Below are 27,708 nucleotides of genomic sequence, written 5' to 3' on the forward strand. Positions count from 1 at the left end.
TGACCTTTCCATATGTGTTTCATTACCTCTTTAGTTACATCATGACTTCTCAAAACTATGCATGTTACAATATCAAAAAATTTTTTTATGAACCTGAGAGCTGATTGAAATGAAATCTGACTGTAATAATTCTTGTATCACTTAAACTGTATGTCAGCATGAATAACACAATTACGTATGACTTGTAACAATAACATGAAAAGGATCGTTGCTACTCAACATACAGTGGAGATGCTGAGTCACAGATAGGCACAGCTTTCAGCCAATGTGTGTGTGTGTGAGCCGCATTTGCTCACATGCGTGCCCCTAAGTTTTTTAACGAAGGCAATGTTGGCTGACAGCTCACTATCTGACAGTATTTTTGTTGTACCTATCTGCAACTCAACACAACTGCTACATGGTATGTAGCAACTGTCCTTTTCATAGTACTGTTAAATTCCATCCTGGATTTTCCATTATGTATGACTTTTAGTACACCATTCACCGAATGCTATAAAAACGTTAAACTCTCGCATAGGATGGATATGACTATTTTCAGATATATTTATCATCATATCAATTAAAATACTAATTGTTTTAACATAGCAATGTAGTGAAAACTTTCGATTTCTGTTAAGACAACTTAACAATTTTGAAGGTAAAAAATTTATATCAAATGTTAAACTTCACAGTACAAGATTTATTGTTTAAGTTTCTTAGCTAAAACTTGAAATTTCATCTAAAACTTCAGCATGTTCTTTTGCCTTTTCAATAATTTTCTTTTTTTTTTATTTCTGAGTTCTTTTATTTCTTGAATTACTGTGCTTTTAAGATTGGCCACTTCATTTTAATCGGATTTCTTCTTTTATAAGGCTTCTACATTTTTTATGAGGCATTCTTCACAGCTAGTATCATTAATTTTGTAATATCCACATTCAGTTATTTCTCACTATTGAATTAACCACCTAATGATTTTATTCCAAACACTTCTTTCTGCAACAATTGTATCTTCTTCTAAGTTTTCAATCAATACTTTTTTTCTTAAAAGAAAAGTATTTTTCAACTACATTGTTTCCATGAAACATGCATAACAGCTTCTGCACAAACTTGATGAAGTCATGCTCATACTGTGCAATAAATTTATCAGAAAGTGATCAAGTTTGTCCTCCTTAGGATCGAACTGGTCAGTTGTCACAAAATTTAAAGTATTCTCTCTTCACTATGTCAGCTGTTAATACAGTAACCTTTTTTTCCCATAAATTCTTTGATTGCAATTTTCACTTTAGAATTTCTCAAAATGGACTTCGGATGATAAACACGAGCCACTTTGAGTACTTTAATTTCAGCAGTTTTTAGATACACACTTCGCAAAATAAATGTGCACTTATTTCTGAAATAAGGATATACTTTTCCATGTAGTCCTTGCTAGCAGCTTTGGCACCAAATTCAGTACCTACATAGTGACTTGTTTTATGACTATGTGCTTTTATAACAACAAGAGCAAGTAATTTGCTAGAATTTGTCACCACTTCCATAACAGTTTTCTTTGTGAACTGAGAAGAAATGCTATACATCAAACAGAACAAATCTTTGTACAACAAGAGGAAGAGGGAGTCATTTGACTGATACTTAGTTAAAACACCTTGAGGTCAACTGATAATGATACAAGAAATTCAAGTCTTGCCCAAAGGAATTTACTTCCTAAGTGATGTTTAATTTTTTCAAAGTTTCTTTTTTCAGTTGGTCTTTTACGTACTTCAGCAATAGACTTCTTCAAATGTGGAATAAGTTCAAGTGCTTTCTTCACGACTTCAATATTTCCAACCCATTCTACAGAACAGAATTTGACATTAAACTTGGAAAATCCAGTGGTATTTGAGAAGGCTGCCCTCCTCTAAGGAAAATCCTTCATAAACTACCAGATCATCCTAAGAAACTCATCAAAATTCCAACCACTTTTAATATGAGCAGTTTTTAAGGCTCCATCCATTACATGAAATGAGGCAAGTGCCACAATGATAGATTTGTAATTGATTATATTCTTCTATGATTAGAAATGCTTACAAATTGTGCAACATTTTCAACTTCACATTTGGCCCAGCCACTAAAATTTGAATTATAGTCTTAGGTGACATATTCAAAATATTCATACCCCCCAGGAGATTGACTGTGAATCAGAAGATGTGAAAAAACTAAAAAAAAAAAAAATATGTTTAGTATCTTGTAGATATAGACTGATTTTGTTCATTCCAGAAACGAACCACAGATCTACCTATCCTTTAGGACAACTTTGTTCGGACTCTCATTATAGGCTACAACACACGAAAGAATTCCACTTCCCTGACTTTCTTAGCTAGGAGATTCTGGAAATGAGGGCCAAGTAACTGTATTTCTTTGGGAATCATGTTCTCAAGAAACATAATGTGGAATACGTCTATTGTGTTTCCAGAAGTTCTTACTGGTGACTGAGATACGACTTTGTTCATAGCCCACATAATGTCAGATTTTATCATCTCACAAATAACTAAATAAATGTTTCAATGAGTTTGGTTTGGAACTCTTTTCAACTGAAGTTTAAGAGGTTGTAGGAGGAGCAAGTGATTGTAATTTGTTACTGCCATTCAAATTCTGTTCAGAAGAAACTTGTGACTGTGCTGGAACTACTACTACTACTACTACTACTACTACTACTACTACTACAGCAAAAGACAAGTTGTTTTGTTGCCTTGAAACTAATGAATGAACCAACACTGGATGTGTTTTTACACATGAAATGCCACTGGCACTAATGTCAAAGTCACATTTACACAAAATGTTCAACAGGTGCCAAGTTATAGCCTGCAAGTAGTACCAATATTGAATAGGAAATGTTTTGGTTGGCAAGAAATCGATTTTACTCTGAAAAGCCTTAACACCTTTAAAATGGGATTAAAATCACAATAGTTTTATATTTATTATTAAAATACCTTTAAGGAAATGTGTTTCCAAAGAAAGATGTGGACTAAATAGATTTAAACAGAAGTGAGAGGGAACCGAATTAGGGAAACAGCTGTTCTAACTGATAATATCCTAGCAACACATGAGATGGCAGCACTGTAAAGGGTTGAGATACAATTTATACGTTATTTCTACTAGGTGTGTATCACATGTAAGTCAATGGAGTCATACCTCCAAATTTCTCAACTGCCTCTCAAGGTTTAAAACCACAGCAGCAGAGCTTTTGCTAACATGGCTTGCACAGATGGACACTTTAGTCTCCTACACATAAAGACTTTTGTGTTCTGGTGAACCCTTATATATAATTTTGCATTAAATGCGCTGCTAGATATAACATTTTTGGGGGTAGCTCTAACTCGCTACTCCCTTATAAAGCCAAGTCTGACTGACAGACAAAAATTCACAACCACCCACTCCATTTCATTACCTTTGCATTACTGTCATGACCACTTGTTTATTTTCATTACTTTCATGATCTGTAGACCCTCTGGTGATAAAGGGAGAGTAAGGAACACTTACATGGACTCTAAAGAGGATACGCATGAAATATTACACAGAATAGAAAAGCACAGAGAAAGTGAAAAAGCCAGTGTGATAACAGAAATGAAAGCAAATTTCTGGTAAATTTACTTGAAACAGTAGGAAAGTTGTCAACTAATACAACTGTTGGTACGTGACACTCTCATGATGGCTGTTTTAATCTTAACTGAAGGACGTCACAGGCTTCACATTAACACATAAAGTTCAGATGCATGCAATGTTTAAGCATTTTCATTTAAAATTTGGACAGTGTTGCAGATGCAAACTGAGATTTCACTAGTTCATTGGCGCACTGCATCAACACACCGACATTTAGTAGTGTTTATTAATTGTTGACATAAAGGCTATACATGAATCTGTGATAATATTCAGCATTTTTTGTGTAACTGTCCACCTTTATTGCACATTATTATGTAATTCACAATACAACTAGTTTTGGCTTACTGCCATCATCAGATTTGTTCAAAATGGAAAAACACTAATATAAAAGGATAAATAAAAGTAAACTATTTGAATATGCATTTGCGTACACTATTGATAACAACTGAGCACTACTAATTGCCAACCCTTGCCAAACACTGACTAATATCACAGGAACATTCAGTGCACATTAATCTGTGATTTCTGTCACCAACAAAAGCATTGGAAAAATTAAGAGCAGTGTGAGAAGTAATTATGCATGCTTGAAAATTGAGTTTACAAAATTACTTGTCCTTAATACTGGAGTGGTTACAAGGTGTACGCTGAAAGTAATCTCCAATTGAGAGAGAGAAATGTGCACTCCTGGCATAACTTACAAATTGTCTTCAGTAACTGATGGAATGAATGCTGACTACAGCTATATCCGCCCAAATGAATGAAACATCGACAAAGTTAATTGTTAGTCAATAGATGGGAAGGGTGTTTTTTTTTTTTATTTTGTATTATTATTAGAATAATGGGAGATTGATAACAACAAGAATAGTCTGGAAGCACAGAATATCACTTTTCTTAGCACAATATCAATGAGATCTAAAATTCCTATCTTTGACACCTTGTATTTGTGGTCACTGACTGAATTTAATTAAAAGTACGTAGCTATTTTATGCAATGGAACTGCAATGCATTTTACAGTGGAAGCACTGACATCTGTGTAGGATGCCTGTTGGGTGTTCTTACAGATCAGTATCAGGACTCTATAGTTTTGCACATAAAAGGTTTTTCTTCAAAGCAGTCAAATCCTGTGTTATTCTTTTATTCGTTTCAGATTGGATTCCACTTCCATTTCTACTACTCTTTCCATCCCTAAATTGCTTGTATGGCTCATGGATTCCAGAAATAAGCATAATGCAGTTAATGTAGGCCCTAGTAACAGATTGATATGAAGTGCAGCCGAAGATTTATGTTAGGATGTCATACGATAGTTTTGTTGAGAGTTGGAAAAGCTAAAGAATATGTTGTGACAAGGTATGGTGTTGGTTAAAATGAAGAGTGTGGACATGGTCTTGTCTGCAACATAGTCACAGGTCCAATTTCATTGTTAGTTGGCAAAACGGCATCAAAGGGTTCAGTTAAACCAATTAGGTTATATTATTTCTCATAGTTATATGATAGGGCTGGATCTGCCTATTGAAACATTTGGCACCCACAGTGACATAAGAACTTCACTCTAGCTGTAACACACTGAAAAAACAAATATTAGGACAATTCAGTACAACTACCTTCCTTCCATTGTTAAAAACAAAATATCTACAGCATTTGAGATGAAAACATGATTGCTCAACAAAAATAAATATCTTAATGTTAGACAGGCTCAGTAAAAACGAGTCATTCTAGAGTGTTGAGAGTTGTTTCACAGAAAATAGTGAAGGTTTCGATATAGCTCATCAGCCATGAGCCATACCAATATGAACAAGCAAGCTATTCACCAGTACCACATGATCACTATACTGTCAACCAAACTGTGGCCTTTCAATCTAACCTATATCTTGGGATATGCTGCAGATCAGTCTGTCACCACGACCTATATTCCAAAAAATTATACTGATGCAAAAAATAAAATTGAAAAATAAAAACATAAATAAAAAATTGTTAGTGTTCTGTTGTCTTCCAAAGGCGACTGCTACGGTCGCAGGTTCGAATCCTGCCTCGGGCATGGATGTGTGTGATGTCCTTAGGTTAGTTAGGTTTAAGTAATTCTAAGTTCTAAGGGACTGATGACCATAGATGTTAAGTCCCATAGTGCTCAGAGCCATTTGAACCATTTTGTTATCTTCCAATTAGTGGGAATATTACGTCACACAACCACAACACCATTAACTTACGCCACAGGGTGAAGCCGACACCCAGTACTGGAGGTTCAGCTGACCCATCTGATGTATTTGACAAAAAGCAATCACTTGCCCAATGTGGTACCAACAAAAAATTAGAGAAAGTTCACATCATCATCTACTTATTATCATTACTAATACTATGACATCAGGATGGTAAACTGAATCTTGTGAACAGGTTGACGAGCCATTGTGGCACACAAAGCAGGTGAGAATGTTGACAAAGTGTTTGAAAAAGGTGATTAAGATGTGACAAAATTTTTAAACAAACAGGAGTGGCACAAATGAAGTGTTTTCATTTCTTATAATAATCTGCCAAAAACACAGGTAAGATGATAATATATTTTTATATTATGCTTCTGGATGGGATATGGCATTTTTTTCATACATATTTATTAAAATATGTAGGTACATTGGTAATTCAATACTGGTAATCTTAATTCACTAACAAAATCTACAGCATATTTTCATAACTACCTAATGACATTCCACAGTTCAGTACTGGAAAAACATCAACGAAATATTTTTGGATTAGGCCTACTGTTTCTAAGAAATATTAGCCAAAAATGAAGTAATCATGCTGGACATTTTTCCTCAAGATTTTTGCGAACCTAACAATTTGTGAGTATGTGCAGAGAAAGAAAATGGGGGTATTGTGCCAAATTATATCTCACAGTCAAAACACTTTTTAAAAATCGTTTGGGCATCGCTGCCTTGTCTTCTACTAATGTGTGCTTCAAAATGGAATATCTTCTCTCTGTGTCCACACTTTCAAGGGATAATATAAGAGAAGTCTTAACAAGCTTTAACATTTGGATTTTTAACTCTGTGCGATGAGTGTTTTGGAGATACGTAACTGTCAATACCACTGATCTAAAGCTGGGCCATATTTTTCAAACTGTACAGCCTTTCAGTCGTCTAATTAGTAAACTTGCTAGACATCAAAAGGCAGCATTGTTAAAACCTTTAACATGTCACTGCAGCTTCCCCTCTTCATTCTTTGTTTTTCGACTAAAAACTTAAAACTTTTCTGTGACGTACTTGATAAATCATGTCTTTATAATGTTTGCAAGCTACTACATAATGTTTTTTGGATTCTTTAGAAATCACAATTTGTCACATTCTTCCAGTTTGCTAAACTCTTTGGTTACTTGCCCACAACAATTTGTCGTTGAAGAGGAAGCAGATTGTCCAATGCAAAGAGTTTGTTATGAAGAACTTCATAAATGCTCTGAATTTTGCACAAAGTAGAAACCTTCAAAACACGAGCCAAAAAGGTTTGAAGTATGTTTTCTATTTCTGTATGGAACTTGGAAATCAAATGTAGTTGGCTTTGAAAATGTGTGAAATTACTGAATACTTCCACAAAAGAACTTAGGGAATGAAGTTCTGCTTTCGGTGAAGATTTTTTTAAAGCATTCACAATGGCTTTGTAAGATTTGGACTGAACAGTAGCAGAATTATTTTTCAGATGTGCATACTTAAGGAAGTAAAACCAAATACTATCCTATTGTTATGAAGTCCTGTTGGCAGAAGGTGCTACTGTACTCCACCTTATGGTTGTATGCCGCAAAAACTTGTGGTGTGGAATGTTAAACTCTGACTGAATTCCTTCAAATTCTTCCCAGCAAACAGGCTAACCACTGAAACAATGGTAAATATTGATGAGAACTTCAGATGCTTCTTCACCTGAACACTCCATTGCCTTTACATAGGCATTACACATCATATGAATATTGCAACTTCTGGAGTTTATAAGTTGTCTGCCTTGGGTCTACTTAACTATCTTAAAAGCCTAAACACTTTTTTATTGACATTAGGTCTGCCTGATCCTCACATGAGGCATTTACCTAGGGACAAGTTGGCTTCAGAAAGTGCTTCACATATGTTTCACCACTTGCTTTGCCAATAATTTAAGTTCTTCAGTGACCCATTGTTACGTAACACCAAATGTGACCAAAACATAATGGTTGCTTGTAATTATTTTCTATCTTTAACACTGGTAGTTTCATCAGAACTCAGGTTGTAATATGATGAACATGCATTTTTTAGTGTATGTTCTGGAAATATGGTGCCAGTCCATCAGTTATTAGAAATCCTTCTTTGACACAAGTGAAAAATGTTCAGGAACACTATCATCTTAAAAATGTTACAAATATCATCTGACAAAGCCATATAGAGTAATTTGAATTCACTGGTTTAATTGTCCAAATCTATTCCGTCTTAACACATGTACTGCTGTCACACATACTGCATATGTATGACAAACAGCAGTGAGAGTTAGCAACCCATAAAAGTGCTGTATCAAAGTTCTCAAAGCAGTGATAAGTCTTGTGAACTACTCATGGTACAAGGAAAAAATATACATAACAAAATCAGAGTTACAGAAACTTGGTCACCATTCAACACATATACAAATTTCTCCAACTCTCCACGGTTACAAACTTCTGATACAGACTTTGCAAGTAATACACGGCCCATTTCAAAAGTCCCGTACACTGCCCACATGCAACTGTTATAGTGATGTGATCAAGTTTAAATTCATGTAAATTGTGAGTGAGACTTTAGGCATTATGTTTGTGATGGGTGTGTGGGAACAGTGTGGTGGGTGTAGCACAGCATCATGGTCGTCTGTTACCATGGAGGTTGGTTAAGCACTGAAGACAACCCAAGAAGTGGAAGCCCATCAACTGCAACAGACGGAAATACGGAAGCGTCCGATCCCGCCCATCTGCTTTGACCCATGACGTCACAAATATGGCGGAAACGACCATAAACCATGATTCCAATATGGCGCATATAAAGTCGTTACGTACACATTATGAAGACGAAAATACACTCCTGGAAATGGAAAAAAGAACACATTGACACCGGTGTGTCAGACCCACCATACTTGCTCCGGACACTGCGAGAGGGCTGTACAAGCAATGATCACACGCACGGCACAGCGGACACACCAGGAACCGCGGTGTTGGCCGTCGAATGGCGCTAGCTGCGCAGCATTTGTGCACCGCCGCCGTCAATGTCAGCCAGTTTGCCGTGGCATACGGAGCTCCATCGCAGTCTTTAACACTGGTAGCATGCCGCGACAGCGTGGACGTGAACCGTATGTGCAGTTGAGGGGCGTATAGTGGGCATGCGGGAGGCCGGGTGGACGTACCGCCGAATTGCTCAACACGTGGGGCGTGAGGTCTCCACAGGACATCGATGTTGTCGCCAGTGGTCGGCGGAAGGTGCACGTGCCCGTCGACCTGGGACCGGACCGCAGCGACGCACGGATGCACGCCAAGACCGTAGGATCCTACGCAGTGCCGTAGGGGACCGCACCGCCACTTCCCAGCAAATTAGGGACACTGTTGCTCCTGGGGTATCGGCGAGGACCATTCGCAACCGTCTCCATGAAGCTGGGCTACGGTCCCGCACACCGTTAGGCCGTCTTCCGCTCACGCCCCAACATCGTGCAGCCCGCCTCCAGTGGTGTCGCGACAGGCGTGAATGGAGGGACGAATGGAGACGTGTCGTCTTCAGCGATGAGAGTCGCTTCTGCCTTGGTGCCAATGATGGTCGTATGCGTGTTTGGCGCCATGCAGGTGAGCGCCACAATCAGGACTGCATACGACCGGGGCACACAGGGCCAACACCCGGCATCATGGTGTGGGGAGCGATCTCCTACACTGGCCGTAAACCACTGGTGATCGTCGAGGGGACACTGAATAGTGCACGGTACATCCAAACCGTCATCGAATCCATCGTTCTACCATTCCTAGACCGGCAAGGGAACTTGCTGTTCCAACAGGACAAAGCACGTCCGCATGTATCCCGTGCCACCCAACGTGCTCTAGAAGGTGTAAGTCAACTACCCTGGCCAGCAAGATCTCCGGATCTGTCCCCCATTGAGCATGTTTGGGACTGGATGAAGCGTCGTCTCACGCGGTCTGCACGTCCAGCACGAACGCTGGTCCAACTGAGGCGCCAGGTGGAAATGGCATGGCAATCCGTTCCACAGGACTACATCCAGCATCTCTACGATCGTCTCCATGGGAGAATAGCAGCCTGCATTGCTGCGAAAGGTGGATATACACTGTACTAGTGCCGACATTGTGCATGCTCTGTTGCCTGTGTCTATGTGCCTGTGGTTCTGTCAGTGTGATCATGTGATGTATCTGACCCCAGGAATGTGTCAATAAAGTTTCCTCTTCCTGGGACAATGAATTCACGGTGTTCTTATTTCAATTTCCAGGAGTGTACATCGAAAAACACACACACGTTCCACAAAAAGCCTAATGACAATAACGGGACAAGTGTGGGAAAGGGGGGGGGGGGGGGTTTGGGTGGGGACAAACAAAATATAAACAAATTTAGACACCTACCCCCATACAAAACCATGAAAAATGACAAAAAAAACCGACATCACAAAACTCCCCAAATACCATTAAACACATATCATCTGGAATCGGACACTTCCCTTGACCTATATAGCTCAACAGCAGCTCCCGATCCCATAAATTAGGACCTAACACTTCCCTTGACCTATAGACTATAGCTCCAAAACATCTCCCGATACCAATATCAACATTCACAGCCACACACTGGGATCGAACACTTCCCTTGACCCGTTATCCTTACGACATCTCCACATACAGCCGTCCATGGTCCAAGACACCGGAACTTTAAGTAAGCCTCATTTCTTCACGACATACTGAACACTTCATGACTTCATCCAAAAATCCGAATAGTGAGAAGAAATTTTATTAGAGACAACGCACTGTCCCCCATCATAGCTGACAACCGAAAACTGTTGACCCTGTCAGTCATATCCATACCTACCAAAGACATAAAAAAAAGCAATTTACCAAAATTCACACATGACGCCACTCTCGCAAACTAAACCAAAAACATCACCTAACACACCACCAGAGAGCACCACCGATCGCATCAAAACGACACCTACAAACACGCCACTCTCACTAACTAAATTCCGCGCTGTCATGACGTTACACACCACAACAGCCTTACGTAATGGGTCAAAGCCGACTGGTGGGATCGGACGCTTCGGTCGACCCCAACAGACTACACCTCAGAAGTTACTGCTAGTGATACTTTGAGAGAGGATCAACAAAAGACATGTGAGGAACTTGCATATGAGGACATAATGTCTGTCACTTCGGTTTGCAGAATCAGAACTGAAAAGTTAAAGATAAGAAAAGCTGCTGCCAGATGGGTTCCACAGGATTTGAGTGAAGAGTAGAAAGTAGGAAAATTGGAATAATAGTCCCCATTTATAAGAAAGGGGACAGAACAGCATGTGAAAACTATAGAGGTTTAACACTCCTAAGTACAGCTTATAAGATCTTCACAAGTATATTAAACGAAAGGATACAGAAGTGTGCAGAAGGCATACTAGGGGAATATCAGTGTGGCTTTCGAGCAGGCAGAGGAACAACTGATCAAATATTTGTGATAAGGCAAATGATGGAAAAGTTCTATGAATATGATATAGATCTGCATTTCTTATTCATCGATTTCAAACAAGCCTTGGACAGCATAAATCGGCAAGAACTATACAGAGTACTGAAAGAAGTTGGTATATGTACTAAATTAATAAGACTAATCAGAATGACAATGACAGAGACAAGAGCAACAGTAAAGGTCCTTAGCAGAACAAGTGATAGCTTTGACTTTAATAAAGGTGTGAAGCAAGGGGATAGTCTCTCCACTGTCCTATTCAACATAGCCCTGCATAGTGCAATAAATAAAATCAACAAAAGAGGCACCATATTTATGAAAACTAGCCAGATATGTGCATATGCTGATGACATTGCTATAGTAGGAAGAAATACCAATACACTCCTAGAAACATACCGGGCAATGGAAACAGAAGCCTTAAAAATTGGCCTCACAGTAAATGAAAACAAAACAAAATATATAGTAATGTCACAATCTGAGGCCAGAAGAGCCCCTAAAAACCTAAACATCAATGGGAAATGCTTCAATGGAGTGTCCTCTTTTAACTACTTGGGAGCCCTAATAACAAATGATAACAGTATTGGAAAGGCTATAAGGGAAAGAATACAAGCAGGAAAGAGCTTACTTTGCAAATATGCAGCTTTTCAAAAATAGCCTTGTTACAAGAAAAACTAAACTGCTAATACATAATTCCCTAGTCCGCCCAGTTATCACATATGGCTCAGAGGTATGGACGTTGACAGAACACGATAAAAATGCTCTAAGAAGCATTGAGCGGAAAATACTACGCAAAATCTATGGGCCAGTAAGGGAGGAAGGAGGCTGGAGAATACGCTACAATGCCAAATTACAAGAGTTAATACAAGGCAGGGGCATAGTAAAATTTGTGAAATTACAGCGAATACGATGGCTAGGACACTTGGGGAGAATGGAAGAGGATAGAGTTCCAAAGAAAATGATGAAAGGTATGATCCATTCAGTTAGGCGAAAAGGGAGACCTAGAAGAAGATGATCGATGAGGTAATAATGGATATCAGCAATATTGGAGTCCGGGGGTGGAAAAGAGCAGCAAAAAACCGAGAAGTGTGGAGGAAGATTGTTGAAGAAGCCAAGGCTCACCAAGGGCTGTAGAGCTACTGAAGAAGAAGTAGAAAGTAGGTTGCAGAAGAATTGCTTCAACTTTATCTAATAGAAGGTGTTGTGCTTGATGAAACCTGAATACAAAGATTTTGAGCCCAAACTGAAGTTTCAATCTCCGTCAACACAATGGAAAAGTTCAGACTCTCTACTCCTGGAAAATTATGCCTCCACCAAAAAAAGATGAAACTGATGATGATCTCTGGGTATGTCATAAATGTAGTCATAGCTACAAATAGAGTGCCCCAGCGGGATGTCTGTTTCTGCTTTGTCAAAGAAAACCTGAAATGCTTCCAGCTGGTGTCCTCATTTTGCATGATAATTCAAAACCGCATACTACCAGTGAGATAAGTTCTTGACAAATATGGATGGTAAATACTCCCACTCCCCCATCACCACACCATACAGTCCTGATATGAGTCCACCAGCTCTGATTTGTTTTCCAAATCGAAGGAACAACTCCATGGATAAGGTTTTGATCCAACTGATGAAGCTTGCAGAGAGATGACCCACGTAATTAGCCAGCTCTAGAACGAAGGTGTTCTGTCAGGAATAAAGAAGTAATCAGTAAACTGTCATGTGTTCATGGAGGATATATTGAAGGCTCATGAAGGTGCTCTGTAAAATAAGTTTTTTTCCTTCAGTTCTATCATGCAAAACTTTTGAAACAACCTTCATACCTTCATGGACTCAGCGTACTTTCATGTAACTACATGGAACTACAACAAATTCGGCAAGAAAGTAAATACAAAGTGAACATAAAAATCTTATTACTGCAGCCAGCTAGATAAATAGTTAACAATGTCACACTGATGACAGTGTAAAGGCTGGAGAAGGAACACATTTTATTTTTCAAGAATATCAATGAATATTTCCAGTCAAGCACTACTGGGAGGAAACAACTGCTGTTCAACAGAGATTTTCACAAATAGCTGGTCCAAAGTTAGTGAAACAGATAAAAACTGAAAACCATATTTGTCAGTCCCTTAGAACAGGAGATTAGGGTTTAACAACTCAATGGCAAAAAAGTCATTAGAAACTGAGCATAAAATAATATTGGATAGAAAGTGCATAAGAAATTATGCCATGGTCTCTCCAAACATACGAAATTAGCCATGGTCTCTACAAACAAACAATCTCAGCAATCACCGAAGGTACGCTTCCTATACATCCAGGATTAACCTGGACAGTCCTGTCCAGGGTTGCTAAAATGTCTGGGGTTCGAGAGTTTTATGACTGGCAAGTAAGACTTTTTTTTTTATTTTTTTTATTTTTTAATATAAATCTTACACCTATAAGTCTATATGTTTGAAATCACATTTTTAAACATTCTTTTAAAGGCGTGCCTCCTTCGGCCAACCTTGAGCCTTGAGGCAAGCACTGACATTGACGGGTAGGTGTGGCTATCGGTTCCACAACAAGTTTTCACTTCACCATTTGGTAACTCAACAGGGGCAGAGTGTTCATGTTGTTTTTGTGTATTAAGTAACTTGTCACATGTTTTTGTAAGTAACTCTTCTATATGTTTTTGATCATTCTCTCTCTGTTGTTTTGTCTCACTGTTTACCAATATCTGTGTACTTAATGTTAACATGCAATAGGAACAAAAAATTTTGAATCTATGCAATAACAGTAACAATGAAAATATTATTCACTATAAAGCGTAGCTGTTGAGTCGAAGATACACACAACAACAAGACTTTTCACACACACACACACACACACACACACACACACACACACACACACACACACACAAAAACTGCTGTGTCTGGCTGCCAAGGCTTTTGTCACACTATATCAGCCCTAAGATGGAAATAGCAGTGATCTGGAGTGTGCCGTTTAAAGAGGCTACATTTTCACACCACACTGCTAAACACGAACTCTGTTTCCGAAAAACGTCTTGTCTAGTGAAAAATACAAATGTCTAAATAAAGTATGTGATTCAACAAACTGTATCTTGCAGTTTTAATTCTTATAACATCAGGCAATGCTACAGTTCAATGTGTCATAACAAATATTTTAGGAGGAAGGTGGTGCTTACTATTGCACTTTAGCCCAGTTTACATGTCACAATGTCAGTGGCACATCTGATGTCATATTTCATCCCACAGAGCTTGGCATATCTGTATCCTTTGTTATTCAGCTTTCATTAGTCAACTGTTTCACATTATTGGTCTGATATTAACTGGGCGCACTATATACACAACTTCAAATAATTATAGAAGCAGAAGATTCTTAACTCTTTTGTTAACATGGTGCTCCTTAGGGAAAAAATATGGAAACTGTGATATTGTGGGACAATGCAATATACTGATTAGAAATTGCAATTGTCTCCTCTAGTCTATAGATAACCTTAGCATTTTCCATATTAATAAAAAAAAAGGGAAAGGTGAAAGAAGTATAAACATGTTATATTGATGCCTATCAATTTGTTTTATCATATTGTTCACTGTGAAAGGTATGCTAAGACTAGGTGACATGCATATATTAACAAGACAGATGATTCAGTCATGATTCTCCATAATGCATATTTGTTCTGACCGTTACCCCATCAACAAAACGAAGACATATAAAATAACACTCATATTTCGTTCAGCATGGAGGACTGAAACTACTCCCTGTTTCTACTACGGAAAACATTTGATAAAAACTCGCGGTACCTGCTGCTCTTAGAAATGTGACACTGGCAGATTACAAAAGATTCTTGGCTGTACAAGCTGCGATAACGTTTTCGGGGCGCTTGCTATTTTGGTGCCTTTTTCGGTATATTAAATGTCCTGTCAATACCTAAGAAAACTTTCAGTGTGTGCTCCAACGGTTGATCGACGAATGATAGAGGGAAATGTTAAACAACGTTGTTTCTTTACAACTGGGTAACTCAACTGGAACTTTTTCAACTCTGAACGCTGAACTGTATCTACTCACCCACAGCGTCATAAGATAGGTTGTTCAAAACGAATTCACTTGGGGGGCTGGGGGTACATTTTTTCTTTTCAGTTCACAATGAATATGTTATTGTTGGTATTTTACAACACACGTTTGAGAATAACATATCGCTGGAAAGTAATACCACTAAAAACGCCACCTACACGAAAACTGAAGGGGCTGTTAAAATCGCACCGCTACAGAGAAAACAGTAACACAGTCGCACCGCTACAGAGAAAACAGTAACACAGTGTGGGATACACAAATAAATAACGTTAAAATGTTTTGAAAATTACAAACTCTGTGAAAATAGTCCATCGATTTGTTCTTATTTTCCTCCTCATGTCTCAATAACGACGATACAATAAAGTGTCACTTTGCGCAAATATGAGATAGCGAATGAACAAATGCAAAATGTCAACTGTCCGCTGCAGCGACTGAGGCATTATGGTTCGCTAATCAATGTTATCAGTATACTGCTGATATGAAAATGTGAGGTTGCTGATAAAGAATATATAAGCGTCGAAAAGAACTCAAATGTCAGGTGGTTTTTCTCACCGAAAACGTGGAGAGTCCCGCAAGCATTCCTCAATTTCAATAATCGCTTCCATGTCGAATACAGCGATCAAAGAAAGCCAACACAAAACTTCAAACTATCAATGAACGCACTCTTCCAACAATTACTGACAGTGTCTCATTTTCTTGTGAATGATTCATCATGTAAGTCAAAACAAATTTGTTTGAAGTGTCATTTCACGTAGTTACAGCACACGCTCACAGATGGCACACCTTCTACAAATACGTGTAACTTACGGTCCAAAGATTACCAACATGTAGCCAGTGATCTCTGCAAGTAGCACTCGAGTACGACCGTGACTCGAGCGGTGAAAATTAATAAGACACACGACACTAGAGACTGTGTTTGAAACAGCACATGAATTCAACTGTCGTCTAGTGAGATTTGATCAAAAGCGTTTCCTATTAAAGAATGATACCATATATCTCGTTGCCCCTCCATATGCTACATCAGTGTAAGAACGTATCGTTCCTTTCGTCAAGGTAAAGGCCAATTCACATCTCACGTCCGTCAAAACGTTCCACAATGCTTTTCAAATAGCAACATCCACACAGCATGTCAAAGAACCGACACGTCACGTCAAGTTTTCTCGGGAAGAAAGTTATAACGGAGTCGTCGTCTGATAAATTGGAATTTTTGCTGCGCTCACTCATGCAACAGCAATGGATTTTAATCTTCGTCCACATGTGAGGTCAGATATCTAAAAGTGCGACATTATTTAGGTTTTACAGTAACGGAACAGAGCTGACCCCACGCTGAGCATAAGTAAAAACATTAGTTGAGGAATCAATTTTCACTAAGTATCGTTTTAGGTTAAAAAGTCAACTCTAATGAAGGAGGAAAATACAGTTGTCTGTTATGTTATTGGTTACATGTAAAACCATAATGGATAAACAAGTACTTTTCATTCCCTCACAAACATAGTTTGGTGTGATTGAGTGTATATATTTTCGCCAACAAATGTATGCCACTTGTTTGAAATGTTGTTTGACTTCTCAGCCCTTTACCACACAAACCTAATGAAAAACATGGCTTATGAAGTGTGCTTTGGCCCTTAATAAACTTCACTGTTGTTACTTATAACCTCGCTATCATCTTTTGGTACTGGTTTAAGCGAACTGACGTAAAATGACATGACATGACGAGACAGACAGTGAGAGTACTCTCTTACGTGACGATGCCTTGATGTGACAATGTCTTGACGAAATTGTGTTTAGTTAAACTACAGATCAGAAATTTCTACCAAATGTACTTGAAATTGCAGAGATAATGCCACTGATAACCAAAAATAGAAAGATGACATACATAAAGTACAGGTATTAGTGAGTGATACTTTATCAACGCATTAATGTATTATGTAATAAATGCAAGAGATCCTTAATAATTGGTAGTATTCATTGCAATATTTGTCCTATACAGAAGTCAACAAAGGGTTTCTAGAGACAAAATGTTCATTATCAGGTTGTAAAACTTAGCTCATGGGGTTAAAACGCTAAAAAGGCTATGAGCACAATAGTAGCATTTACAAAATAAAATGGAATAAAAAACACAATGGACTACATGTCCACCTCGTACATTAAAATTGCCAACCTCTGTCACTGGCCATCTCATTTCCCACTGCACATTGAACCAGGTGCGTCCTGCTGATCTGCTATGGGCACCAAGAATCCAGGTGACTCTTCTGGAGAGGTTTGGGAGACACGTGACCTGATATGTCCATTACATTACAGGATGAGCACAGCTATTGGATCAAGCACAATGCTGTTCTATTATTCGCATAGATTTTCCTTGTTTCAAAATGTTTGGTCGTCAGCTTACAGCTAGTTTATCAATGAATCATTACAAATTTATGGTTATGTATCTACCTTAACTTAATTCTGCAAAGTATTTGAGAAATCTCATTCCATTGTCATTACCATACACATTCAGAATACTGACTTTTTCTTTTCATGAGTGGCGATCTCCTATCCTTCCAACAAGTCGAGTTTCCTTCCTTTCTTTTCTAATTGCAAGAGATCTAAGCCTTCACATTTTTCCTTAAGGGGATGGCCTGTTTGCTATACATGATTCTCAACAGCTGATTTATCATTATTAACCAGTCTGAATGCATCTTCATGTTTCTTATAACTGACCAAAAATGTTCTTCCTGTTTGTCCAACATGCTTTGCGTCACAGGATGCACACTGAATTTAATAAACTTCCGATTTTTCGAACTTATTTTTTTTTTTTTGCAGATGTAATGTTTTAGATCATACTTCACAGGATTGTTTGTCTAAAGTGCTATTTTAACTCCATGAATTCAGAAATGTTTGTGATCTTTTGCGACTGTGTTCCATAATGTGGTTGGTGGCCCTTTTCATTTTTTCTTCATTAGGTTTATTCTTTCTGTTCTTATTACCGTTTCAAGGCAATCTGTTAACAACATATACATTTTAACAGTCATTAGAAGCTATCTTCTTAATGGCGGTCAGTTCCATCTTTCTATCCTTACTGCTGATTGGCTTGTTGACTGTCATAGACAAGCAACAACAACTCATACTCCTAATGTTTAAAATAGATAATTTTGATCATAATGGCTTGGTCAGATCTCACTAACTGATGTTGAAAAATGAAATAATAATGAAATCAATCATGCTGGTCATAAGTTTTTAATAGTGGTTAAAACAGAAATTAGGAATTAATAATCACAAAGCAAAACTGACCAATTAATCGTCAACTCCACAAATAAAGAGGTTACTGAAGGAAATCCCATTACTATGAGAACAGGTGGAGGAATGCATTGTGAAGATGTTGGCATTTTTTGCTAAACATAACTTTACATAAATTCAAAAGGACTTATCAGCTGACTTCCAGCCCAAACTAATTACTTGCTGAAGGATGCCAAAAAAAGAAGATACTTAATTATGAACTCAATTGTGTCCAAACTAAGTTCACAGCTAAAAATAAATGGGAAATACCATTGAGTTCATTCGACAGTGAACTGTAAGTACAGACCAGCCTATTAGATAACTGGATTGCTAGACAACTACTCAGTGTATAATACACACATCAAAAAAGTTTTCTATCACTTCGGTTCCGAGAGTTCCGCAACTGGTACAGAAAATTGGAATAGAGATCAACATAAATATCATTTCCGCTCTTTTTATTGCTCATGAAAACCACACATTGCATGTTGTACTACCATACAGCGAGACCTTAAGAGGTGGTGGTCCATACTGCTGTACACACCGGTATTTCTAATACCCAGTAGCACGTCCTCTTACATTGATGCATGCCTGTATTCTACGTGGCATACAATCCACAAGTTAATCAATTGGTCCAAATTGTCCTACTCCCCAACAGCGATTTGACGCAGATCTCTCAGACTGGTTAGTGGGTCGCATCGTCCATAAACAACACTTTTCAATCTATCCCAGGCAATTTCGATAGGGTTCATGTCTGGAGAACATGTTGACCACTCTAGTCGAGCGATGTCGTTATCCTGAAGGAAATCATTCACAAAACGTGCACGATGAGGGCGAGTATTGTCCATGACGACGAATGTCTCGTGAATATGTTGCCGATATGGTTGCACTATCGGTCGGAGGATGGCATTCACGTATCAAATAGCCATTACAGCGTCTTCCATAACCACCAGCGGAGTACGTCGGCCATACATAATACCACCCCAAAACATCAGGGAACCTTCACCTTGCTGCACTTGCTGTACAGTATGTCTAAGGCGTTCAGCCTGACCGGGTTGGCTCCAAACACGTCTCCGACGATTGTCTGGTTGAAGGCATATACGACACTCATTGGTGAAGAGAACGTAATACTGATCCTGAGCGGTTCATTTGGCATGTTGTTTGGGCCCATCTGTACTGCGCTGCATGGTGTCATGGTTGCAAAGATGGACCTCGCCATGGAAGTCGAGAGTGAAGCCTATTGTGCACAGTTTGAATCCTGACACGATGTCCTGTGGCTGAACGAAAAGCATTATTCAACATGGTGGCGTTACTGTCAGGGTTCCTCTGAGCCCTAGTCCGTAAGTAGCGGTCATCCACTGCAGTAGTAGCGCCTGAGCGAGGCATGTCATCGACAGTTCCTGTCTCTCTGTATCTCCTCCATGTAGGAACAACATCACTTTGGTTCACTCCGAGACGCCTGGACACTTTCCTTGTTGGGAGCCCTTTCTGACACAAAGTAACAATCCAGACGTATTGACCATCTAGGCATGGTTGAACTACAAACAACACGAGCCATGTACCTCCTTCCTGGTGGAATGACAGGAACTGATCAACTGTCAACTTGTTGGGAGCCCTTTCTGACACAAAGTAACAATCCAGACGTATTGACCATCTAGGCATGGTTGAACTACAAACAACACGAGCCATGTACCTCCTTCCTGGTGGAATGACAGGAACTGATCAACTGTCAAGCGCCCTCTGTCTTACAGGTGCTGCTCATGCATGGTTGTTTACATATTTGGGCGGGTTTAGTGACATATCTGAGCAGTCAAAGGGACCGTGTCTGTGATACAATGTCCACATCCAACGTCTATCTCCAGGAGTTCTGGGAACTGGGGTGATGCAAAACTTTTTTTTGATGTATGTATTACAGCTGAAATTACAACGAAATTGAGGAGAAACCAGACACTGACTCTTTCTGTTTGGTTTAGCTCGTTGTTGAGCACCTATACTCCAATGTTCAGGTTAAAGATATGCACGAAATAATCAAGAACATTATCCCTAAATGCAGCAAAATTTCTAGGAAAGAGACGATTGAATTTGTTGAACATTTGCAACTGATTATAAGTTTTAACTATTTCACTTTTAATAACAAGTTTTATACTCAAAACAATGATCTAGCCATGGAATCCAGCATTTCAGCGACTAAGCCTAAAATTTTTATTAATGAACTAGAAGATAAAGTTTTAGAGTCTCACCATGTCACAATGGGCAAAATTATTACAAATATACATATAAGATTCATTACCGATTGTTTATAGTTATGAGGAAGATGTAGAAGAATTAATAAAAAAGTTGAAGGATACCCATAGGAACATTCTGTTTACCATGGTGCACAAAACTGTTGTCAACTTGGAATTCATCAATTTGAACATTAAAAGGAATTGCAGACAGCAAGCATTTACCATTTACAGAAAACCAACAACAACAACAGATGATGTGATTCACGTAATTCATGGGCTTACAAAGAAGCTTCCTTCTGTAGTGTAGAGCACAGGGCAGTCAACCTACCACTGAGCAGGAAGGATAGAGAGACAGAATTGATCACCATGAAGAAGTCAGTGCCTGATAATGCTTACACCGCAAATACCGTTAATAGACTGCTGTGACACATTAATAAGATCAGAAAGACTAAACCTAATGAAGCAAAAATGAAAAGGGTCACTAACAATATAATGGAACACTGTCGCAAAAGATCACAAAAATTTCTAAACTCATGGTGTTAAGATAGCACTTTAGGCAAACAGTCCTTTGAAGTATAATCTAAAATATGACATCTGCAAAAAATAAGTAAGTTCGAAAATTCGGAAGTTTATTAAATTCAGTGTGCATCTTGTGATGCAAAGCATGTTGGACAGATAGGAAGAACATTTTTGGTCAGTTTTAAGAAACATGAAGATGCATTCAGACTGGGTAATTATGATAAATCAGTAGTTGAGAACCATGTATACCAAACAAGCCATCCCCCTAAGGAAATATACATATCAAGGCTTGGGAAACCTGCATTTAGAAAAGAAAGAAAGGAAACTCGATTTACTGGAAGAATAGGAGATCGCCATTCGTGAGAAGAATAACGGCAATATTCTGAATGTGCAAGGTAATGACAATCGAATGATATTTCTTAACATCTTTGCAGAATCTTTTTAAGGCAGACGCATAATCATAAATTTACAATAACTCTTTGATGAAGGAGCCATAAGGTGATGTCCAAACACTTAGAAAATGAGGAAAATGCAGGTGAATAATAGAACAGCACTATGCTTGATCCAGAAGCTGTGCTCATGCTGTAATGTAACGGACATATCAGTTCACAAATCCCTCCGAGCTCTGCATAAGCGTCGCTTTGACTCTTGGAGTCTACAGTAGATCAGCAGGACACACCTGGTGCATTGTAGCTGTGTGAGGTGGGATGGCCACTGACAGAAGTCGGCGATTTTAATATAGAGGTGGACTCATAGTCCAATGTGTTTTAGATTCCATTTTATTTTATGAACGCTGCAGTTGTGTTGGTAGCATTTTAACCTCATGAGCTAAGTTTTACTACCTGATGATGAACATATTTTCTCTTGAAATGCATTGTTGACTTCCCTATAGGACAATAATTATGGTTAAATGCTACTAATTATTACTGTAAAAATATAACAACCATTACCTCAATCCATAATGTACAATATGAAGAATGCAAAAGACAGCCAGTGCAGTTCTCATGTCAAGTTTATTCAGTGGTGAGCAAACTCAGAATACTGACTAGTTTTTTAGGTCAAGAGTGACTCCAGTTTAAATACCTCATCCATTATTATATAGCACTGATGAAAAAGTTTCACAACTGGTTTGTTTCTTGGTAAGTTACAGCTACAGAGCCTATTTTAGTTTGTTACTGACATAGATCATAGTTGCTGTGCAATAGTGTTCCAATTCTAAAAATGAACATGGAGAAGGGAGCAGGGGCAGGAGGTGACTCCAATTCTGAACACTGGAGCAAGAGACAGGCATGTGTTCGCCACAGCCTCTGATCTCCTTTCTGCTGCTGCTCATCGCCAAAATTCGGTTGTCCTTCCTCCTGTCTTACTGTCATCATTACTCATAAATAGCATATTTTGCATCTGATGCATATCTACACTATTCTGTAAATCATAATATTTGTTGTGTCGTTGGTCCCTGTGAGCAATTATATTTTGGAAACTGAGATAACAATAAGAATCTAGACAGTAAGAGAGGAAGGCTTTTTCTCTTGTTTGGTGCAGTTAAGTTACCAGTACTGTGACCATCTGTACTGTTTTTCATGCAGTGCAGAGGGTTAGGGAAACCAATTATTTTTTCCTGTTATTTGAAGATAAGCTCTGTAACAAGGACTTGAGGAGACCGATGCTGGAAATCAAGTTAAGCAAGAAAACTAAAAATAACAGTAAAGCAACTGTAAGAATTTTCACTCCTGACATTTATAAGAAAGTAGATTAGATATGTGATTGTGATACAATGAACAAGTTGTTTGGTTTTCCGAGTTTGTTGTTCGCAAAACAGAATGCTGCTGCTAAAGATTCGGATGCCAAGGTTTGTTGACGATCTCGGACATATATCACAAGAGATATTTAAATTTTAAAACATTAAACAATATAAAAAAAATCGTGAGTGGTCTAGATCACATACTAATACATAGCTAGAGCACAATATTTTAGAAAAAACATGATATTAGACAAAAGCTGTATAGTGCTTATAGACAGCCAATTGAAAGACACAGTGATTAGAAACGCAAACTTATGTTTTGCAATGTTCTCTAAAAATGTCTGCCGTATTAAAGTTTGTGGTGTTACTGCGTTCACAGTTCATGAACATAATGAATACAGTGACTCATCAAATCCAGGGATTGTCCATGGTCTTCTGAATTTCACTGCCGAATTTGAATTTGATGCTTAACAATCACCTTTTGAAGACTACTGTTTTCAAAGGCACACATAAACATATTCAATATGATTTTCTTTCCTGTATGCTGGAGGTTTACCATGTCCAAGTAAGAAAGGAAATTTTGTGTCAGTTGTAGCTGATAAGAAAATGATATTTCGACAATTTCGGAGATTGTCATAGTTAGCAGGCATGTTTTGTTTGAGGGTAGACCTTTAGAAAGGCTTTAGAAGTTCCTCACTCCTAGTGTGCATGATGAAAACAAACGTTAGCATTATAGCTCAAAGAAACTTTACTGAATATTCTGGATGGTGCAGCTGTTATGGGTGGTTATCGTTCAGTTGTACAGATGCTTCCCAAAGAGTATTTTAAACATACCTTTTTTGTTAACTGTTACACCCATACGTTGCATCTGATTTTAGCGCAGGCAACAAGTCAGAATAGGTATTTTACAATTCTTTTGCTGACATTGCTAAAATTTTTAGTTTTTTCCACAGTTCTTCATAGGGAACAGTGATGCTATCTGATGTAGTGAACAGGAAAGACCATAAATAGGATGGAATTTTAAATCAAGATATGTGTAAGCTGTGTACGAAGAGAGTCACTTGTAGCTTGCTTGGAGCTGACTGAACCTACATCTACACCTACTACTAGAATTACTCGAGAAGCAGAGCTCCATCTGAAATTAAAGTACCCAACATTTCAAATTTTGTTATCCGTATTTTCTCATGCTGTACAACTGATAAATTGTATTGTTAATCACAAATGAGTAGTTGACCCTCTGACTGTACAACAATGGGTAGAACATTGCAAAAATATATCCTAGATATTATCTTTGACACGATTCCTACATGCAGAAAACTGCTGCATCCTGCAGAGAGACAGAGACAAGGAGTTGAAATAGAAGCGTGAGATACTACTATTGCTCATGTTACTGAACGCTTTGACTTCACAGGGTAACTCGTTGTAGCAAATTTGTTTGGTTCTGAAAAGTTTGTCTCAAGTGCAAGTCAATTTCTGCAAAGGCTTCTGCAGAGGTCTTACAAAGTATGCCCCTTCCTTGAATACAATAAGCTGAGAACAGAACTTTAGATACTACACATGAATAATGAGTTTAGAACTCTCGCAAGTTACGTTCCATTTCTACAATTCCTGCTCGAAAATAATTTGCAGAAGCCTTTTAGTGATGCAATGAAATGCCTGAAAGTGACTGTTATCCTACCAGTGACAATGTCCGAGGCAGAGTGATCGTCCCCTACCCTGAAGATGATATAAGTTTTTCTGTGAAGCACTATGAGTCAAAAGTGGCTTATAGCAGTAGCAGTGCTTTCCATTGAGAAAGACTTCATACAAGGCATAGCAGACTTCAATGAATTATTCGTTGCTGGGGTACCTGCTGTTAAGGAGAGGAGAGTGAACTGCTCATACAAATAGTCATATATTTGCAATAAGACAAGTGCATTTCTGTGTAGCAGTTGTTTCGTTAGTTAATTTTAGCCTTAATTGTTAATTATTTGGAACTTTGTAGACCATCTTCCAGTGAACCCCCTAGAAAAAAAAAAAAAACTCCACGAGCTGCCACTGACCTTATGGTCAAGTTTAGTATTACGTTTGGAACCTGTGTACTTGTTTTGAGGCAGTGTATCTTACTACATGCAAGCTACCCCGACTATATTCATCTTGTATTTGAGAATGAGAGCTCTTAGCGAATTCCAACGAACTATAAATTTTAATTTCAAACGTTTATGAAGCTTTTTCTCGCGAATAGCTCCGCCTCCCCCCCTTTCCCATCCACGAAATCATGAAAGAAGAATAGTTCATCGCTTAACACATTTTTTTCTTGATTGGCGACTCCATGTTGTCTTGTGCACTACGACCAGATAACAGGTATACTTGAAAAAAGAGACAGCATTGGTCGTATATTTTTTACTATCGCAAAATCGATTTTCTGTCACTGAGTGACCATCTTCAGTGCTATATTGTATAACTTAAATTAGGATGCATTGTTGTCACTAAGCTTATGGCAATCACATAGACTATGTGAGGTTTGTCGAAATAATCCGCGTTTTTGCAGTTAACTCTGTGTCTCGGTAGCGCAGTGGTTGAGCAGGAGATCCTGGGTTTGAGTCCCTGTCTGGTATACATTTTCAGTCGTCTCCGCTGATTCCGCGTAAAGCCCTGATTCAACTGATACCGTTAGTTCATTCCCTTTCCTTTCGTTTCTCCCAGGCACTGATGGGAGCATGCACACCGTTAATGTGGGTGGGATCTTTATAGTGGCTCTACTCCGAATAATATTTTATGGAGTTGAGAACTAGCATGGAGATTGGTCATTTAACAGTAAATCATGCAGTGGACGAGTGGGGCTTGGAAGCCATGTGCAGCTATTAGGGGAAGAAACACGTCGAAGCACTTACCGGGGGCAGAACTCTGGTCCCAAAAATTTTTCGCACCGGTGTGAATACAATGTATTCGGACAAAGAAAACTGCCTACAGGGACCTACCTGTTAGGCATCTCTGGCCACAACAAGGGCAGGAACACAACAGAAATTTCTGTCGCCCAGCCAAAGCGTTTCGACAGTGTCATATACGCCCTTTGTGAACAGGGATGGTGCCATAGATATTTGCGAGTTTCCATGTTCACCATGGACTGGACGCCATCAAGGGAGCTGTCAAGTGGTGTCGTCCCCCTGCCTCCGTGTTTTTTGGGAAGCCTCAGGCCTTCAAAAGAATTTTAGAATGGAAAGCAATATTTATGCTGGCACTGAAATGGTCTATTCTGGGACACGAGAGAACTTCTCTTAGTTTAGCCAAGAGCCTGGTCGGTCACGCAGTAACGTTTTGCCCGTCCAGATAATGATCTCTGTGATAAATGTGTTGTTCACTTTATGGCTAATGGAAACTCAAAACACGCTGCCTAAAATGGTCATGGCAAAAAACATTTTACGAGTCAAGGATTGGCTGTTCCCCCAGAAAAGAGGAGAAAATTGTTAACTTTGTTCAGGGTTGGCCGATGGGCAGAGCAGACAGAGGGGAGACATGGAGCTTGTGGAGTGTTGTGTTTGTCACAAAACCCTTGTGGGGGCAGTTGCGTGAGTGCTTTTCTGAAATTTAGCTTGGTTTGATGCAAATTGAGGAATGGAGAAACTTGGTCTGCTGATTGAGACTCTGGTCAGGGAGGATTCTGGCCTTGACTCTTGTTATGAATGGACTGCACTTGGGACACTCATCCTGAACCTGACTTTGCATCGGCATTGGTCTTGACTGCGGAGCCTGTACCGACAGTTTAGACCTCAGTCATCTCGGATAACTCGCTGTGCCAAGGGCAATCTTATTCGTGTCAGGTCTGCCATCTTGACGTGCGCGCTGGCATGTAAGTGAGTCAAATTGGTCCATGATATGACAGAGGAACGGGAGGTCACACGCTGGATAATACTGAGATTTCAGCGCTCCATTTGAGAGTAATTGCGATCCGTCTACCACATCGCCAGCCGCGACTTTTCATATTTCATGCCCGCGATAACGAATTACAGGGGCTGCACATCGCTAATCTGCAGACGCTTGCACCACGACCGCCACCTAAGACAGCGCTACACACCGAGAAAGAAGTATAGTACTGCTGCTCCGGCTTGTTAGGGCAAACAGAATCACAATCTCGCCACATGCTCTCAGCAGCACCAACGTTATGAAACTACTGTGTAGAATAAATCCATTAAAGTATATTTAGCGTTAGATAATTTCAGACTGCATGATCCATATTTTGAGCCAGAGTAAATAGTTTAATCAGACAAAGCTTAGTCTTTGCCAAGAAATTGCCACTCAGTGGAGTGTAAACCATGTGTTCTGTCTATTTTTGTTGCCAACAGTTTATGTTTTATTTGTCATCATGCTTAACTTGTATTGTTTGTCCTACTTTATGAACAATAAAATTTTGCCATAATTTTTATAAAAGATGAATCTCTTGTTGGTATATTGATCACCCATCAAAAATTAACTACAATAAGGACATTTCATTAAATTATTCCAGCGTTTAAGTTCATTTAGATTCTGACAAATGTCATAACCTCTAATGCAGGCTAACAACAACAACCACTGTCAAAGAGAAAAGTCAATTTAGCAGACGCTTGGGGTAGGTAGACAAGTGGAAAGC

General features: G+C 38.8%; 1 protein-coding gene across 2 annotated transcripts in view; it reads right to left on the reverse strand.

Moving 5' to 3' along the window:
- Positions 1 to 16,156, reverse strand: part of LOC126175171 (arf-GAP with coiled-coil, ANK repeat and PH domain-containing protein 1) — a 149,513-nt gene extending 133,357 nt beyond the window's left edge. For both annotated transcript variants that reach the window (XM_049921761.1, XM_049921760.1), the window contains exon 1: positions 15,915 to 16,156. In XM_049921761.1, coding sequence (XP_049777718.1) covers positions 15,915 to 15,967 — 53 coding nt within the window. In that variant the 5' untranslated portion in view covers positions 15,968 to 16,156. The remainder of the gene's footprint in view (positions 1 to 15,914) is intronic.
- Positions 16,157 to 27,708: the final 11,552 nt, after the last annotated feature.

This window comes from Schistocerca cancellata, chromosome 3, assembly GCF_023864275.1.
Source record: "Schistocerca cancellata isolate TAMUIC-IGC-003103 chromosome 3, iqSchCanc2.1, whole genome shotgun sequence".
Classification (NCBI taxonomy): Eukaryota; Metazoa; Arthropoda; class Insecta; order Orthoptera; family Acrididae; genus Schistocerca; species Schistocerca cancellata.